This window comes from Danaus plexippus, chromosome 6 (assembly GCF_018135715.1).
Source record: "Danaus plexippus chromosome 6, MEX_DaPlex, whole genome shotgun sequence".
Classification (NCBI taxonomy): Eukaryota; Metazoa; Arthropoda; class Insecta; order Lepidoptera; family Nymphalidae; genus Danaus; species Danaus plexippus.
Genome location: NC_083540.1, coordinates 7,188,182 through 7,205,453, shown reverse-complemented (window position 1 = coordinate 7,205,453; position 17,272 = coordinate 7,188,182). Strand labels below are relative to the sequence as shown.

Sequence of the window (17,272 nt, the reverse complement as noted above, 5' to 3'; positions counted from 1 at the left end):
AAAAAAGGACTCTTTAATGAAGCAATTAATTTTTTATCGCTTTTTGTATACAAATATGCATAAAAGAATAATTATAGGTAAGATTTTTGTTTATGTATTGCAAATATATTTACTTCATATTACATATAAACAATAATAATTAATATATGTCATATTAAAATTAAGCAAAAAATATTGCTATATTCTAATAAGTCAAATGATTGCACGAAATTAACTCCGTCAGAGCTTTCTTGCAAGCACATACATAAACATAATTTAAAATAATAACCAAATTGATGCGGTACGCATATAATTATTGTAATCATGTATTATTTTTAATATGTAGCGAGGTGACACGCTCAAGGTCAATCGCAAGGAAAACCGGTGAGGGTGAATAAATACTGAATAAGGAGTTCAGTCAGGTGTCATCGGCCGAAGGTGGTAGAAAGCAATGACTCAGCACGGCCCCGAGTTACCTTGAGCTGACTGGCAACCACTGACAAATTATGTATACTTACAATAATAGTTAGGTACTCTTGCGAGAATTTTGTTACTATTTAGATATATATTTATGCACTATTATCGAATAGTTACTTAATAATTTTATGATATATATATATTGTACTAAGGAATAAATTAAATTTTAACTTACCTCCATATGCGATATTTATTTATATTAGTTTACAATAAAAAACAACAAGTTAGTTTATTTAGTCTTCATTCATAGCGAAGTCGTCAAGTTGTCTAAGATCGTACCATCTTTATACCTAGTATGGATTCTAACAGGTTACAAATGAAAGTAAATAAACATGCGCGAGGTGGAAAAACATGGAGTCTCGTAAGTTGATATACCACTTTAATCACACACTTTCTAAATAGCGCTCGAACATAAAAAGACCATGGAAGCTAAACTTTATGCCACGACTCATTCTTATTTTTTTTTTTTTTGTTAAATTCACTTAAATATAATATATGAATAAAAACTGAACACAAAAAACTAGGATATTTCTTTAAAAATTACAAATTGATATAAGATTATGTCCTTTCATTGTTGATGCCATTAAAGACTATTATAAAATATCAAAATACTATATTAAAATAATGTATTGCAACGATCGTTTAAAAATTTTCGTAAACTAGAAATAATCTGAGAGAGTTAATAGTTATTACTCTCTTTTAATTCTGATATATCAGAATATTAAAATAACATCTGACATAATATGTAAGTATTACGCAGATGTCAAATTAAATTCTGATATTCAGATCAGGTCGTTTAAATAATATATATTTAAAATGAGTCATCTCTTGTTTGCTGCGAAACAATAAGTTTAAAAATGATCTCAGTCTTTTAGGATTCCGTACTTGCAATATTTACAACCTTTATTATTTTATACCTAATAACGGCTGGTATCTCTTCCAAAACAAATCAGTGGATTCAAGATAGGATATCTAGTTCTAGATGAATAAACTATCTTATTGTAAATCAATAAATATCATTAAATTGATATAAAAATATAACGTTACTTTCTTAAATAGTTATCTATTAATATTATATATAAGTAAGACTTGCTTTTATCTAATATACTAGATATAGTGTTGTGACTTATTTTTTACTTACCGATGTTAATCTAGTAAGTAGCCTCTTGAGTCCACTTCAAAATAAAAATAGTGTTGTAGGGAATGCGTACTACTTATGGCATTGCTGAACTGAGTACGCTAGCTGGTGATTCATTTCTCGGAATTGACCTTGCTATGAGTCATTCGCTGGAAGGCAGAGTCGGGGATACCGCGCCTGTCTGCCGGTTGCTTTCTAGACGCTCTCCGTTCACTGCGAACGCTTTTATGGATAAAGTATTTTATTCTAACCCATAATTCAAATTTGTGTTTAAAAATGTGCTTCTTAAAAAAACGTAAGAAATTTTTTTAATTTGCTAACTATAATATTTTAATATTTTGGTGTGTTTCCTAAGTTGGATATCATGATAACAACCATGACGTCATTCATATTATTGAAGGTAAGTTATTGTGATTTGTTATATATTGTAATAAGTTTATGAATTATTAGAAATTGTTAATAATTTTGATTTAATGAGAATTTCAAGAAAAAAGATATTGGTCTCTTATTTGACTAAAGTAGATAGTTGACGTTTGACGTTTACTATTTTGTTTCTCAATACAGAAGTAGGATAAAGATTGGCTGTCTCTTTTTTTCCGCCTATATTCTCTATAAACAAGACAGAGATCACAAAGTTATAATAGAATTTAAAATATTTAGGTTATTCAAATGTATTTGCTGTAGGTTAGAGAGAAAGAAAAGACAAAGTTTGTAATTTTGTCGAAAAGAAGTTGTGTTTTGTGTTATGATTTATGACAAAAGTTTTTAAATGTGCTTACGAAACAAAAAGTAATATAAACGTAAACCGAGGTATTCAACATGTTGAAATTATTGTGATATTTTCGAGAAACTTTAACAGATACATTCGATCATCTGTAGTACTGACACTTGTTGAACAACTTCAACTTTTCAGACAAACTCTTTTTTTTTGAGAATGAATAGAGAGGATAATGTAAACTGGTTTCATGGGAAAATATCTCGGGAAACTGCTGAGGAACTGTTAAAAGAAGGTTGGTTTTACACTTTGCTATTGATAACTACCTTTTCATAGCTTTTCTAAGTTTGGTTTTATATTTCAGAGGGTGAAGATGGTGTTTTCTTAGTTCGTGAAAGCAATACTTCTCCTGGGGACTATGTATTGTCTGTTTTACACCAGGTAACCTTTTAAAAATAAGTTTCATTATAACACTTTTGGGCGTAATATTAAATGTAATTAGCATGAAATAATAAAAATTTCTTGACTTATAAATGTTATGTTTGCCTGCGGAACTTTACATACTAGCTATAATAGTAATATTTAGGATTAAAATATACATAATTGATTTACATACAATTGAATATATAGTTTCCAATAATCAAAATATGACTTAACTTGATACCCTAAAACAATCATGACATATATTAATTTTATTTAAGGGAGAAGTAGCACATTACCAAATCCGTCGGCACAGAGAAGATGCATTCTTTTCGATAGAAGAACACACAACAGTTCATGGTTTGGATACACTGATACAACATTATCAGGGCGATTCAAATGGCCTGGTCACACGGTTGGCAGTGGTTTGCAAGGGACAGCCTCCACCTCATGAATCGAGAACGCAAGGAACCACAAATCTATTGCATCGGTAAGTGAATTCTAGTAAAAGTAGGTATGCGTCTACAATTTACCTATTACCATCATCACAGTATATAGCACAACATGAAGGGATATTATTTTACTCAAAGCATAAAACATGCTAATTTTAATTTTCAATACATTATATATAATAAACGAGTTATGTTAATTTACCGACCATAAACAAAATAATAATGAATCATCATATTTTTGTTTATTTCACATGTAAATATTGATTACTGTAATGCATGTAATAACATTCCATACATTGCTTGATAATGATAGCCAATACAAATAGACTTTGAAGGAGGAAGTTCTATTAAGAAGTGAGCTACACAAATTGCCCTTAATTTTACTTTGTTGTTTTATTGTTTGAGTGGAGTGGAGAGCGGTTACATCGAACGGGTCATTATAAGGATATTGTTATGAACCTATGAAGCATTTATTAAATGACAATTTATACATTTTTTATTTATCCTTGTTTCAACGAAAATTGATGTAGATTTTTTTCATTATGCTTATAAAAAAAAAAATCTTAGATTAATAAATTAATTTTGTTTCAAATATAAAATCCAAGTTAAAATTTTTTTCCAATACATTTTAAACTATTTATATATATATTAGTTTTCAGTATGATAGTTCTAGTATGTTAGGACGAACGAGCAAAAAGTCGGCATTCCAAGAGGTCATTGGCCTTTCAAGCATTTCATTGGGTGACAAACTGTAAACTTTGGCATATATTGATGATTTCCTGTCCATCAGACAATATTAGAATATCAAGATTATATATGTGTTAAGATGATTTACTCTGACCATGAGTACAATTTAGTAAGAATCCGTTAGTTTTTAAGCTATAAGCATCATTGGAATATTCTGCCAATGTCTACGTTTTTATTTATTTGAAAAATTTTAATCAACCCATTAGATAAATACAGATAATATAGTATGTCAAGATTTATTACACAGATTAATATAATAATTTGAGACTGCCATTAATATATGTTGAAAACATGTGATTGGTATCTGTTGGTAAATTTAGTGGCATAGAAATATAGACAGACATAATGTTTCTATATGATTGTTTGATAATAATTTAACATTCGTTTAAATAAACATGGCTGCACTTAAAAAAAAAATAGAATGTAAAATAAAAAAATCTTTTTTTTTTGTAACAATTTTTCTGTAAATCTAATGTTCTAATTCTTTTTTTCTTTTCCTGTCACATAGAATTGAACTAAAGTAATAATATAAAAGAGGCAAATATTCTTAGTAATAGGTATTCTAGTTTTTACTACTTTTTTTTTTTTTAATAGTTTCTAATAATTACATAACAATTTTTGATATTGTCCCACAAAATTTCTCTAATAAAACTTAAATTACATTGCCAGTATTAATATTAATATCATAAAGTAATAATGAAGAAAAAAATAATGTTATTTTCAGTGTTACAAGTGAACAAAAACATTGTACTGTCACCTAATGACAGTATGAGAAGTCTGATGTTACAAAAACAATCTCATATTCCACGACTTCTTATTCCGGTTGTATTCTGATAATGAATTCCAATTTAAAAGATAAATGATATTTTTATATGACAATTGTTACATGCAATTGATAAAAAAAAGTACTTATAAGGATTTTTTTTCTTATATTCTTAATAGATCTGTGTTGTTGATTTATTAAAGGTTTTTTAACTTATCTGGAAAATAGCAAATATCTATACGAATGATTAAAAAATATATACTAATTTTTCATAATTATTTGTAAGTCTCAGGTTGTCTTTAGTGACACTTTTGTTGAGATAGTTTTTTTTTTTACATAGGAACTGTTTTGTATGTAAAATGGGTATTAATAAACTCATAGACCATAGATACTAATATTTATGATATTCCAAAGAGATTTATATCTGCTATTTTTATTTTAATCGCATAAACTCAATATATATATATATATTATAATTAGTTTTTATTAAGTCTTATTAAAAAAAATCATGTTCCATGACATTTATTGATTGAATTTAATACCAAAACTTATACATTTATAATAAAAATGTATGCTTAATATGAAATGTCAGTTAATATTTATATGTGTTAATTATCTGCCCTCGTACATGCTAATGTAGTGTCCACAATTAATGATTCATATTCAAACACAGATGTCTTGTAGTTTACTTTGATGTTAGAACATTCTCATGGCATGAGTAACAATGTCTGTGAAAAACATTATGAGAACTGTATTGTGCTAATGTTTTGGGAATTTATTTGGATTTTAAAACAATCTATTGTCTCAAATTGTTGTAGAAATTTTTTTAAGTTTTGGCAATACGTAAAAATAAAGAGTATTTTTTTTTTATATTAATTTTATAAAATTTCTATGTATTAAGTACAGGTAGTGTTAAAAAACCATATATTTCTAATACACCAGGGCAACAGAAGCCGGGGATTACAATATAGTGTCACAACTGTTGGCCTGCGGTTACCGTAGCCGGGATGCGAAGAACCAGGACGGCCAGACAGCTGTCCATATAGCGGCGAGGGCGGGAAGAGATAACATACTGGAGAAGCTCATAGAGAGTGGCGCCACCGTCAACGTTAGGGACTCGTTCGGGTATACACCGCTACATGTTAGTATCACGATGCATTTGAATTTGGAATCAATTATGTCCAATAGAATGTTGCGAAGCTATCAACCAATAGGATTGCTTTATTTAGATTTTTTTTTTTGTTTTACTTTGAATAAGCAAGGATGGAGGTTTTATTAACTTTTATGACACATGGCTAATGAAAAAACTGGTTGGAACGTAATTTTGTTTTTTAATAGTAAATAAACTCTACGAGAAGGTTAATGGTAATTGAACGTAAAAAGCCGTTGCAAATCGACCGTTAAATTAATTTTTGCATATTTGCATATTCTAAACACAGATAACATACAACTTAATTCAATCATGAATTTCAAAAGATGCTACTATTTTAAAACATGAGTATAATGACTTCCTTTCAGAGTTCACTTATTATCATATTCAAATGAGTGTTCGCTTGCGAATAAAAAAAAATATACAGAATACAACATATCTCATTTGGACTTTGAGTAATGCAATAATGATTATTGTGACTAATGAAAATGTTAAAATAGTTTATATGGAATTCGATTAAATATCAAGTGACCATGTCTAAGAGAGCTGTGCGTAGTGTAGCAATTCACGCAGGAAATTGCCTCAGACGCCGCTTAAACTGGTTCGAAGCTTACAGGTTAACGTAATAGCTTGCGTAACTTGTAATATTGTTTGTTATTGCAGTATACCTGTCAAAACAACTTGCCCAGCACTACCGAACTTCTCATAACTAAAGGGAATGCCAACTATCAAATGAGACACGCTCCGACTGGCAAGATGCCTCTTCACGACGCCGCCCAACGTGGATATATAGATTGTATCAAAGTAAGCAAACATAATAAGACAAAATCCAAAATGGCGGAGCTAGTGCTGGAATATTTCAACAATATCTTTCTACCGATCATTTGGAAAAGAGTACTGTGCTATTATCGCTCCTTAATAATCGATATACAATTAAGTCCTAATTGATTTTAATTAGTGCAATAACAGTTGAATTTGGAATCAGTGAATTGCTTATTTTTATACTTCAAATTTCTTAGGTGCTGTTAAAACTCAAAGCCCCAGCTCATCCGAGAACCTTGTCCAAAGAGACTCCAGCCCAGCTGGCGAAGAATAACGGACACACCGAATGCTATCAACTGCTGAGTAAGTTCTTAAACTGAATGTTCCTCAAGTATTCTCTAAGGAACTAAACTGTAGGTCATTATTCCAGAAAACTACAAGCCCGATCCACCGAAAACGTCGAAGAGCCAATGGTACCACGGGACATTGAATCGCGAGGAAGCCATGCATCAGTTGCAGGAGTACTGCAAACAGCATCTATCAGATAAATGCTCCGACGGGGTGTTCCTTGTTAGATACAGCGAGAGACACACGGGGGCGTATGTGCTCACCATGCTGCATGGGAACACCCCCTATAACTTCATCATCAGGAAAGAGGTATATCTATAGGATGATCTGTAAACGAAACTAATATTTAAATGAAACTAATGTTCTCGGATGTCGTAGTTTCGGTTACTTTGCAGTAGCCGTGGCCGCGGACAGAGGAGGTGAGACTCTCATAATAAAATAACTCATAGAAATCCGAAAATATTAGTTTCATTTAAATTAATACTCGCGAACGGCTTAGATGTCATTAGTATAACTTGTAATATTTTTTTTGGATTTTTATTTTTTCAATAAATTTGGTACCTGTACTTTGTATGGTTTTATAAATCATTTCAATTGACAAATATCATAAAGTTCTTTAAAAAATGATTATTTGTTTACATACATTTGTTACAAACGGCAAGGGTTTTTGTTGGTTACCTACTTTTTACATCCCATATAATTAAGTGATAAAAAAAAAACGTTCAAAAAGGTAGTAATTTCATAAAGAATTATCGAAGTTCACAAACGAAATATTAATTAGTTCCTAGACGCTAATAGAAGTAAAAAATAAAATTTAAACTTTCACAGAAGGACTGGTTGTTCATCGACGACGGTCCATACCTGGAGTCCCTCGAGCGTTTAGTGGAGCACTACAGTAGTGTATCCGACGGCCTCCCCTCACGGCTCACGGTACCCGTGCCGCCCAAACCGAAGCCCCCCCTACCGGAAGTAAGGAAACACGGATCACGCTAAATACAACTACTGTTAGATATAGGGCCGAACATAAGTATTTCAAGATAAAGACATTCCTACATATGATGTTGTAAACCTTCTAGCAATTAATTTTATTTCTAATATCAGTTCCTTTTAGTACCAAATTTTTTATTCAACCATCAATATATAAATTTTATTTATTATATATATTTCGGACGCGGACACGAATCCCGCTCGTGTAAATTATATTTTCACTATACACTATCTATTTCAATTTTAATTTTAATTATTAATTTTCTTATAATTCTCAGTTTTCTACGATGCCGAGAACAAAGAAGTCACCAAATCGTGCTCCCCTGAACCAATCACTGTCACTAATGAAACAGGACACACTGAAAGATCAAGCGACGTCTCTCAACAACAACGCCTTTGAGCTCCTCACTAGAAACCTATCCTTCTCGTCCGACTTCAACAAGCAGAGTTTTAACAATAATGACGCAGCCGAAAATGATACGTACAAAGTCCCCGCCAACAACAGCGCTGTGATGACGTTGACCGAGAATTATAATGAAATTACTATCAACTCTGACGGTCAGCTGTCGACCCTGCAAGGTAGTTACAATAATATATTATATGCAATATACATGGTATGTCCACAGCTTTATATTTTTTTGCACTATACATATACTCTCAAAGTACCCTCACATCTTAACCATACAGTTTATACCACAATACAAAAGTATTTCCAACATTTTTATTAATTCTTATCACCTTTATTATTTTAATTTTTCGGTGGTTTCGATGAGAAAATATATTATTATCAAGTAAATGACATCACAATATGTTCCAGAGTTCATTCCGTTCAGTGAGTTGACGCTGGGCAGTGTGTTGGGTGAGGGCGAGTTCGGGTCGGTTCTCCGTGCCGTGTACGCCCCTCCAGACCAGGCTGCGGTCCACGTGGCCGTTAAAACACTCCACGTGCAGCACACGGACACCAACAAACAGGAATTCCTCGCCGAGGCCAAACTGATGATGTCCTTGAGACACAAGTGTATCGTCAGACTCATCGGAGTCTCACTGGTCAGTTGGCTTTTATAGTATTTTACTAACTACTTGCATATATCAAATTCACTACAAAGCGAGCTGATGTCATTTTGCGGTACAACGAATACATATCGGCTTTGTTTTACTTTTTTAAATTAAATTAATAAGAATAGCCCGGCCATTGTACTGTATTTATGTATTGGAAAGGTACTGTAGAAAAAAAAATTGTTTTAATGTAAACTCTGCAGTATATTCTGTAGTGTTTATTTCATTTGGTTAGATCCGACATTATTGTCTATGGAGGAACTCACAAACAATGATTAAATATGACGACGCTCTAAACACTTTAATGGTATATGTTTTATAATACAATATACATATATTTCAGGGTCCCCCACTCGCGATGGTTCAAGAGCTGGTTCCCCTGGGTTCCGTGCTGCAGCTGGTGTGTCGTCAGACGGTCGCCCCTCATGAGCTGCGCCTATGGGCGTGGCAGGTCGCTGCTGGGATGAACTACCTCGAGAGTCGACGGTTCGTCCACAGAGATCTCGCGGCTAGGAATATATTACTTGCCACCAGGTATGGGATATATATCCAGGAAGATATACAAACACGCAAGCGCACTCACACACACGCATACGCATACGCATACAATTTAGTGAGTTATCGGAAAATGGATGTCTGCAATATCAATAGTATCAAGATGCTGTCTACTTCAAAACCTTTATGTGAAATATCAATTGTTACTTTACATATAGTAAATGTGAACTAGGTTTTTTTTCAGTTATACCGTTACTCATGAACAGGATATTATTTCCAGGCACCAAGCCAAAATCAGTGACTTCGGTCTCTCTCGCGCCCTGTCCAGCGATAGTTCGTATTACAAGGCGAGTAGAGGCGGCAAGTGGCCCATCAAGTGGTACGCGCCAGAGTCATACAATTATGGCACTTTCAGTCATAAGAGCGATGTTTGGAGCTACGGAGTCACATTATGGGAAATGTTCTCTGGAGGCAAGCAGCCGTATGGGGAGATGAGGGGAATAGAGGTGCGTAGCCTATTTGGGCCCTTTAATATCAAGAAAAAAATTATAAGTCCTATTTTAATTATGTTATATTTCACCAACTGTCACTCCTTACTACTTTAATTGTATATATTCGTTTAAATTGCTTCATTGCAGCTTTGGGAATTAAAAAAAATTTTTTTTTTTTTTTATAGGCAATACAAATCGTCGAGAGCGGCCAGCGTCTAGACCGGCCGCTAGACTGTCCCGATGATATTTATCAAGTGATGTTGGATTGTTGGGCGTACAGTCCCGACTTGAGGCCGACGTTCGGGAAACTAGTAGATGTGTTTTCCAAGCATCCGGAGTATGTGAATCTCAGTGAACTAGCAGTGGAAAGTGAGGAGGTCAATGTTTGAGGACAACATAGTGTTATCTACCAGTTTACTCTTAAAATACACGTTTATACAACATCAGGCCCAGACAACGTTTCGCATTTAGATATACGTACAAACAACGGATATGACAAATTTATGTAATAGTATATGTATAAAATTTTTACATATTGACACTTATATGTAATTACAACCATTATGTGCCTGATAATTAATCGATAGTTCGTATTTTTGTACAAAAAATATATATATTAAGCTAAAAAAATCTCAAATGATTTTTAACATCCTATTAATATACTGAATAAATATCCGTAATACAATCATTGAGTTTATAAGGAAATATAATGATTTATAATACTGTTAAATTATATACGAAAATTGTTTATGAAGTGGTTGAGTTAGTTAGGTTAAAAAGATGTTGCCGTCATTAAATTATTAAGTGAAATCAATGTGTATTTTATATTTAAAAAAAAAAAAATTGTTTTAGAATTATTAGTCTATGCAATAATTTTATCGTCTTCGTTCCTCTATTTAGTTGGATGTAATTGTCTAATTTTTTTTTTATACTATAAACCATTTGATACAAAGTTTACATTCCTTAGTGTAATATAGTTAACGATTTTATATCAAGCAGGGCTGTTTCTGTCTGTGTCAGAGTTATTTAAAAATATGTATTACAATGTACAATGTTTAATGAGAACAAGCTTCATCGGTTTATAGACAATGCCATGAAAATGCCATAGTGTTTTGATGCGAATATTGCCATGAGGTTGTGTTGTATTTTATAAAAAATATATTAAGTTACCCAAATCATGTTTAGTTTATAAAGAATTTATATTAAATTCTATCGTATGAGTCTGACTAAACGTATATTATATACTAATATAACAAATTATATCAATTTTAATTATGTGAGAATGGTATTTTTATCATTAAATAAAATATTCCATAATTTTTCTCAGCTTACTGTGTATTATTTAAAACTTTTTTTATATAAAATGTATTTATCTAGCTTAAAAAGGGACAAATTATCATAAATATGTAAATCTTTGATATAATTTTTTTACAATTTTTTTTAATATAAATCGTCACATGTGAGTTTTTTATGATATGATTTTTTGATCCTTTATTCAACATTTTTAAGACGCATATTCATTGGTCGATAAGTCGGTAGTTAGCCCGATTGCGGGGAGTACCCGCATGCGAGCTAACAACCAATGAAATCCACTGGTCGATAACTCGGTCGATTAAACGTGTGCGGGTGATATCCGCATTCCGGAATAACGGAATTCGCATGCGTTACAGAAATCTCCCGCACCCCGAATGCGGGCCTTATCGACCAATGAAAATGCGCCCTTACTGTCATATTTCTATCTATCATATAAAAAGTGCTTCAAATTTTACAAATGGTTTAAAGAAATATCCTACAAGTTAATAATAGTAATTAAATCTAGATATTTAATTTGAGTGTTAATAATATAAATTAATATACATATTTCTCTTATAAATTTAATCGACACTCGTTGTACGGCGGCGGAGGTGTTTCAGCCCTGTTACCGTTTCTAATAGCATCCACTTGGAAGCCGGTTCTGTTGGACGCTGGGTTTCTTTCTGCTAACTGTCGCCTGAAGTACGGAGGAGTTTCTAGATCAGAATCAACGACGTTGTTCCAAAGCAAACTACTCCTCATGTCCCCTTCCGGTAAGTTCGCTCTTTGCCGTCTATTAGGCTGTCGGGAGAATCCAGGGCAACCACAAGACATTCGTAGCCAAATGTATGTACCTACGATCCCAACAGCCAAACCAATCTCAAAGCCAATGATAAGCGCTTGAAATGCTGAAAACTCTTTATCAAATTTCTCAAACGGTGTCAATGTTTTTGTATTATTTGGCAACACTGATAATATTAAAGTATTGTTTTGATCTTTAGTTATATTCCATACTTTATTTATATCGACTGGCAACATATCGGGGACTGTCATGGAGACAATCTTTTCTGACATTTTAGGTAATTTCTTTTTGCACTGTTTATCGTATTTAATTCGGTGTGACACAATCCATGTCTCGACAGCAATGAAGCCTGGGTTGCATTGCCAATAGTCATTTCTAAGTTCTAGCCTTTCCAGTTTTCGTAGCGGTCGCAACACATCTAAATTTAATGTGACAACGTAATTCTCACTGAGATCCAGCTTCTTTAAATTTGGCAATCTATTAAAGAGACGTTCTGGCAGAGATTTTATACGACAACTGTTAAGATTGAGCACCTGGAACAAGGATTTTATTCAAAGAAAATTAATATATATATATATATATATACACAAAATATATACTTGAGTAGTATTCAGTTTATGGTATACTGTAAGTAACTCTTGATAAGGTAAGGACGAACAAAGGAAAAGACAGACGAATATAAATTTAACTTAGTTCGAATCATGTTGGTGTCCAATTTTTATTTCTAAATTTCTTTAAGTTATTGGAAGAGAAATATAGCATTAAAAATTATAGTCCAAGTATGATTTAACAGAATAAATAAACTTATAGGAATTGGCTTACTTGTAATTTCGTATGCATGATAATTGGTTCATTTTTTAATTTCTCAAAAACATTTGATGATAGATCTAGTATCTCTAGGTTCGGGGTGTCCCAAAATAAATCCGAAGGTATGAATCTCAGTCTGTTATTGCTGATGTCCAGGTTCACGAGCTCGTTAAGACCAGAAAATGCATGGAGACCAATCCAAAATATAAGATTATATGATAAATCCAATATTTTAATGGACGTGTATCCGATTTCCTATTCAAAAAAATCCAATTAATATGCACAGACAATAGTCATTATAATATCAATGATATAATCTGTTATTAAATCTGTAATGTATTAACTATAAAAATGCTGCATTTTGCATACAATTACCTTGAAACAAAAGTTATCAAGTTCACTTATGGCATTCCTAGTTAGGCTGTAAACTTGCACTTCCTTTGGCACGCCGATGTCCACACTAACAATGTTTTGGTCCACACACGCAGCCCTATTCATCCCATTATCCAGGTCACAGTCGCACTGTTTCGGGCAATACGTACAGAAACTCGTCCCTATACAAGCGATGATAAAAACTAACCCCCACATTTCATGTTGCATAGCGGGGACATTTTATGCATTCCTCAGACATTATTTGTGTTCAACTAACAGCACTGACGCATACAAATAGAACAGCGTTAGCCGAACCTGATAACAGATATCGTTCACAGATAAGATAACCAACTGTTGGAACTGTGTTCAATGAAAGTTTTATACCAATAACATTTAATATGAAGATAATAAAAAGGCTGTTTAACGATTAATCACTATATTTTAGGTTTTTGACCAATTGTTTTTTTTTTTCAAATTAAATAAAAACACATTTTTTCATATAGTCAGTTTAATGGATTTGGTTTCAGGAGAAATGTAAAAATATTCGATTTGTCAGATCTAGTATACTGGTTTGGTAAGTGTGGAGAGTAAGAAATAAATAGATACATTCAGATTTATATGTAAAATTAATTTAAAAAAAATCCTTTCACACTACACATGAAAAAATCAGCATCGACATCGTTCGATCCCTTTGAGACTCACGAAACACAATGCCACAGACATGTCTAATTTATAGCAAATATAAAATATTGTTTGCGTCGTTTATTAAAAACACAATCCTCCATTTTGTTTTCTTAATATTCGGGTAAAAAAGTAATCATTACTTAGAATATTAAAAAAATGCAACGAGATCAAGAATAATTATATTTTTATAAAAGTTGAATACATTTTGTGCGCGTAACATATAACTATAGGACAGTTTGTTTTCTTATAATTACTGTTGTTCATTAACTAAATATGTTGTTCTGTCTGTGTGCTTGTGGGAAGCATCTCTTCATTGTGTAATCAATACCGATTATTGCGTTCCTGACGTCGTACACAGATGCACTTATCGCTTCAAATGTACTAGCAATCTTATCTACAGCAAGAGCCTGCAATTAAGAAATAAATTTGTATTATTGCAGTGTTTATGTGTTGTATTTTAAAAATCATTAAATCATGTTGTGCAACAAAAAAAAATATATATATGTAGACAAATATAGAAAAGGTCACAACATCAGATAATGATGAAATAAAGTAATTTTTCACCGTATGTCCAATAAATTTTTTTTTTTAAGTTTTGGAACGTATTTTTTTTAGACGAATCAAAAAAGTGGAGTGAAGTGAAAAAGATTTTTATGTTGGAAATCTGCTAAATTAACTTCAAACGAGTATATATACTTATGTATAAAATAACACTTATAAGACCGCCACGTTTTTTACCGTCTATCGCATGTCGCATTCCGTTTTCGGAGTAGAGGGCGAAATTAAGATCGATCCTGTTTGTATTTATTACGTCTTTTTACTGTAAAAGCCTGTTTTTCAAAATTCCTAATTGGATAAATTTTCTTATATTGATTCCTTACTAGCACTTCCATTATTAAGTTAAATTTTAAAATGCTAAATCTCAAATTTAAATCTAAATAGAATTATACCGAATAAAATTTGGTAAATGCCAATAACGTTCAACAACATTATTTTTACTTAACACTTTTGTAGCTTATGTTGAAAAAGAACCGTTTCCCTTATATAGGCCTTTCCAGCTACAGAATATTGTATTAAATCACCTGTTTATGGGAGGCTTCAGCTATCCTCTCCATTGCCGTGGAGTTTGTAAATGTAGCCTGTGCTACTTTCGTCATAGCCGTTGCTTGCTGGCCCATAATTTCAACCTTAAAATACAGAAAGAAGCAAAAGTTATAAAGAAATGTAATTTTATGTTCAGAGATAATACTCGGAAGACACTTTATTGATAATATTGGAAATTCTAAAAAAAACAGTTGAAATATTAACAACTTAAACAACGGTAGTATAATTTTGTTGTCCCTAGACCCTATTATTGTACAAGTAAAAACGTAATAATATTTATGTATATGTGAGAGGTAGGGGATCCTCGTGGAACCTTGGCCAAGACCCGAGTCCTTTAAAAGGCTCTCGAGTCTGGGCGTTAAGTACCGATGACGATGGACAGGATTCCATTTTGAAGCAAAGATAGTCTTTATCCAAAATGATACTTGTTTATTGCTAACAAATTCTTACAATGAATGTCAAGAATTATATAGCAGAGATTCTACCACTGTGACTCCTAAGAGCGACCAATGTAGAATGAATTCAGTACGATTATGCTTGGACTTTTATATGGTAAATTCTGTATTACAATTGTGGGTACTTGGAAAAAACTAATCACCGATGTATTAATAAAATTATTAACATCGGTGAAGTGGGTAATTTGAAAACAATTATAATGAACGAATACACGAAAAGGAATATTTTCGATACGAGAATGCTGTCGGCGCGACATATACAATACTTATGTTTATAATTCGGTCCTATGATAAAAATGGTATCAAAGGATAATGTAAAATATTTTTTACCCAGAACCATACAATATAAGTACACAAATGTATATATATATATATATATACATTTGTATATATATATATATATATACATTTATTTATTTACCAGCTTTTCCATCATATTTAAAAATCTGTCATCAGACTCCGTTGATACTATTCTGTTATCCGATCCGAACTCTTTTTCTTCCATGTCAGACGCATTATCGTGAGAATCAGCATCGCCATTGATTTCAGTTTTTAATGTTCTTCTTTCTAAAATTCAATGAGAAAACATTTAAATATGTGACACAGTTGACAGTGTAAGCAAATATATCTGAAATTACTTCAAAATTATTAATTATTTATATCATTTCAGTTTATCCTAAAATTATAAAATAAATATCTTTAGCCTGTCATAGAAACTTGTCCAGTATTGATGTTATATTATTCAATTTGAAATAAAATCTAAAGTAATTAAATAATATATATTATTTGGAACAATAATTACAATATTTTCAGACCTTTATCTGAAAAAGTCCTCTATAAAAAAAAAATTACTTACTAGTTGGTTTTTCAGGTATAGAAAGAGTAACTATTCTTTGTTCCAACGGCGACAGTCTTTCATTAACTTTACCAGAGTTAATTTGTCTTTGTTTCATCAACAGACTTCTTCTCTTATCTGACCAGAACTTAAAAAAAATACCATTTTATTTTACTGATATAGTCTTTAATAAAAAATATAATGGTATGTTGCTATGAAAATTTATATATTCTATTTAAATAATTACAGGTAAAATATCACCTTAATCCAACCCTTAGTAGATTTCATAGCACCATTCATGGTGTTTAAATTATTTGAAAGTTCAATCCAAAAGTTTTTAAATTTCTCATGGCCAATTCCATTCCTGAATCGTTTGTGTGCCAAGTCTGGATTTTTCTCCATAAATTGTACTATCGCTCTCACTTGTGTTAATGATGGCCTGCTTTGCTAAAATAATAAAAATATATAGTTTATATATCTTTTCTAGCAAGTAATATCATATTCCTTACGAGCAGGGGCCTAATTAGTTTATATATTATTCATATAAGATTGAAGAAAAATATATAATACGTATTAAATTACAGATATAAAATAAAAAAAAGTTCTTACACGACTTGTATTTTCAGAGTTTTCGGCTTCAGATAATAGTTCTGCCATTTTTACGGATAATGTTATCGTAAAATATGTTTATTGATCATCACTTTTTAATTGATAATTATAAAAGAAAACTTTGGAAATAGTATACAAAATATATACAGTAAATGACAGTTGACAAATATAACTCATAGGTATGTCTCACGATTTCATTGATTATATCGATAGTCTTACGAGTTTAGTTACGATATTTTCTTCAAGTATACTGAAAAATAACAAAAACTATAAATCCATTTTAATCTATGCATGTCTCTATTGAATAGATGTTACCTTTTGAATATTCAAT

General features: G+C 31.7%; 3 protein-coding genes across 4 annotated transcripts; 1 reads left to right on the top strand and 2 right to left on the bottom strand.

Moving 5' to 3' along the window:
• Positions 1–1,742: 1,742 nt before the first annotated feature.
• Positions 1,743–11,307, top strand: LOC116778874 (tyrosine-protein kinase Shark). 2 transcript variants are annotated; one of them, XM_032672942.2, is made up of 14 exons: positions 1,743–1,994; positions 2,508–2,604; positions 2,674–2,750; positions 3,011–3,219; positions 5,634–5,832; positions 6,505–6,645; positions 6,861–6,966; positions 7,034–7,260; positions 7,780–7,920; positions 8,217–8,517; positions 8,756–8,985; positions 9,338–9,528; positions 9,770–9,995; positions 10,166–11,307. In XM_032672942.2, exons 1-14 carry the CDS (start codon positions 1,959–1,961, stop codon positions 10,367–10,369), a joined length of 2,385 nt encoding a protein of 794 aa, XP_032528833.1. In that variant the 5' UTR covers positions 1,743–1,958; the 3' UTR covers positions 10,370–11,307. The 2 variants fall into 2 exon arrangements, with proteins under 2 accessions (XP_032528833.1, XP_032528834.1); XM_032672943.2 differs by lacking the exon at positions 1,743–1,994 and adding an exon at positions 2,076–2,404.
• A 130-nt stretch (positions 11,308–11,437) lies between these two features.
• On the bottom strand, positions 11,438–13,622 carry LOC116779222 (leucine-rich repeat transmembrane neuronal protein 2). The gene is made up of 3 exons (XM_032673427.2): positions 13,258–13,622; positions 12,898–13,137; positions 11,438–12,608 (listed from the first exon to the last, which is right to left on the bottom strand). The coding sequence occupies exons 1-3, from the start codon at positions 13,480–13,482 to the stop codon at positions 11,847–11,849; spliced, it is 1,227 nt and encodes a 408-aa protein (XP_032529318.2). The 5' UTR covers positions 13,483–13,622; the 3' UTR covers positions 11,438–11,846.
• Positions 13,623–14,098: 476 nt separating this feature from the next.
• Positions 14,099–17,101, bottom strand: LOC116778744 (uncharacterized). Its single transcript, XM_061529829.1, has 6 exons — positions 16,942–17,101; positions 16,594–16,779; positions 16,354–16,480; positions 15,919–16,064; positions 15,021–15,125; positions 14,099–14,345 (listed from the first exon to the last, which is right to left on the bottom strand). The coding sequence occupies exons 1-6, from the start codon at positions 16,987–16,989 to the stop codon at positions 14,202–14,204; spliced, it is 756 nt and encodes a 251-aa protein (XP_061385813.1). The 5' UTR covers positions 16,990–17,101; the 3' UTR covers positions 14,099–14,201.
• Positions 17,102–17,272: the final 171 nt, after the last annotated feature.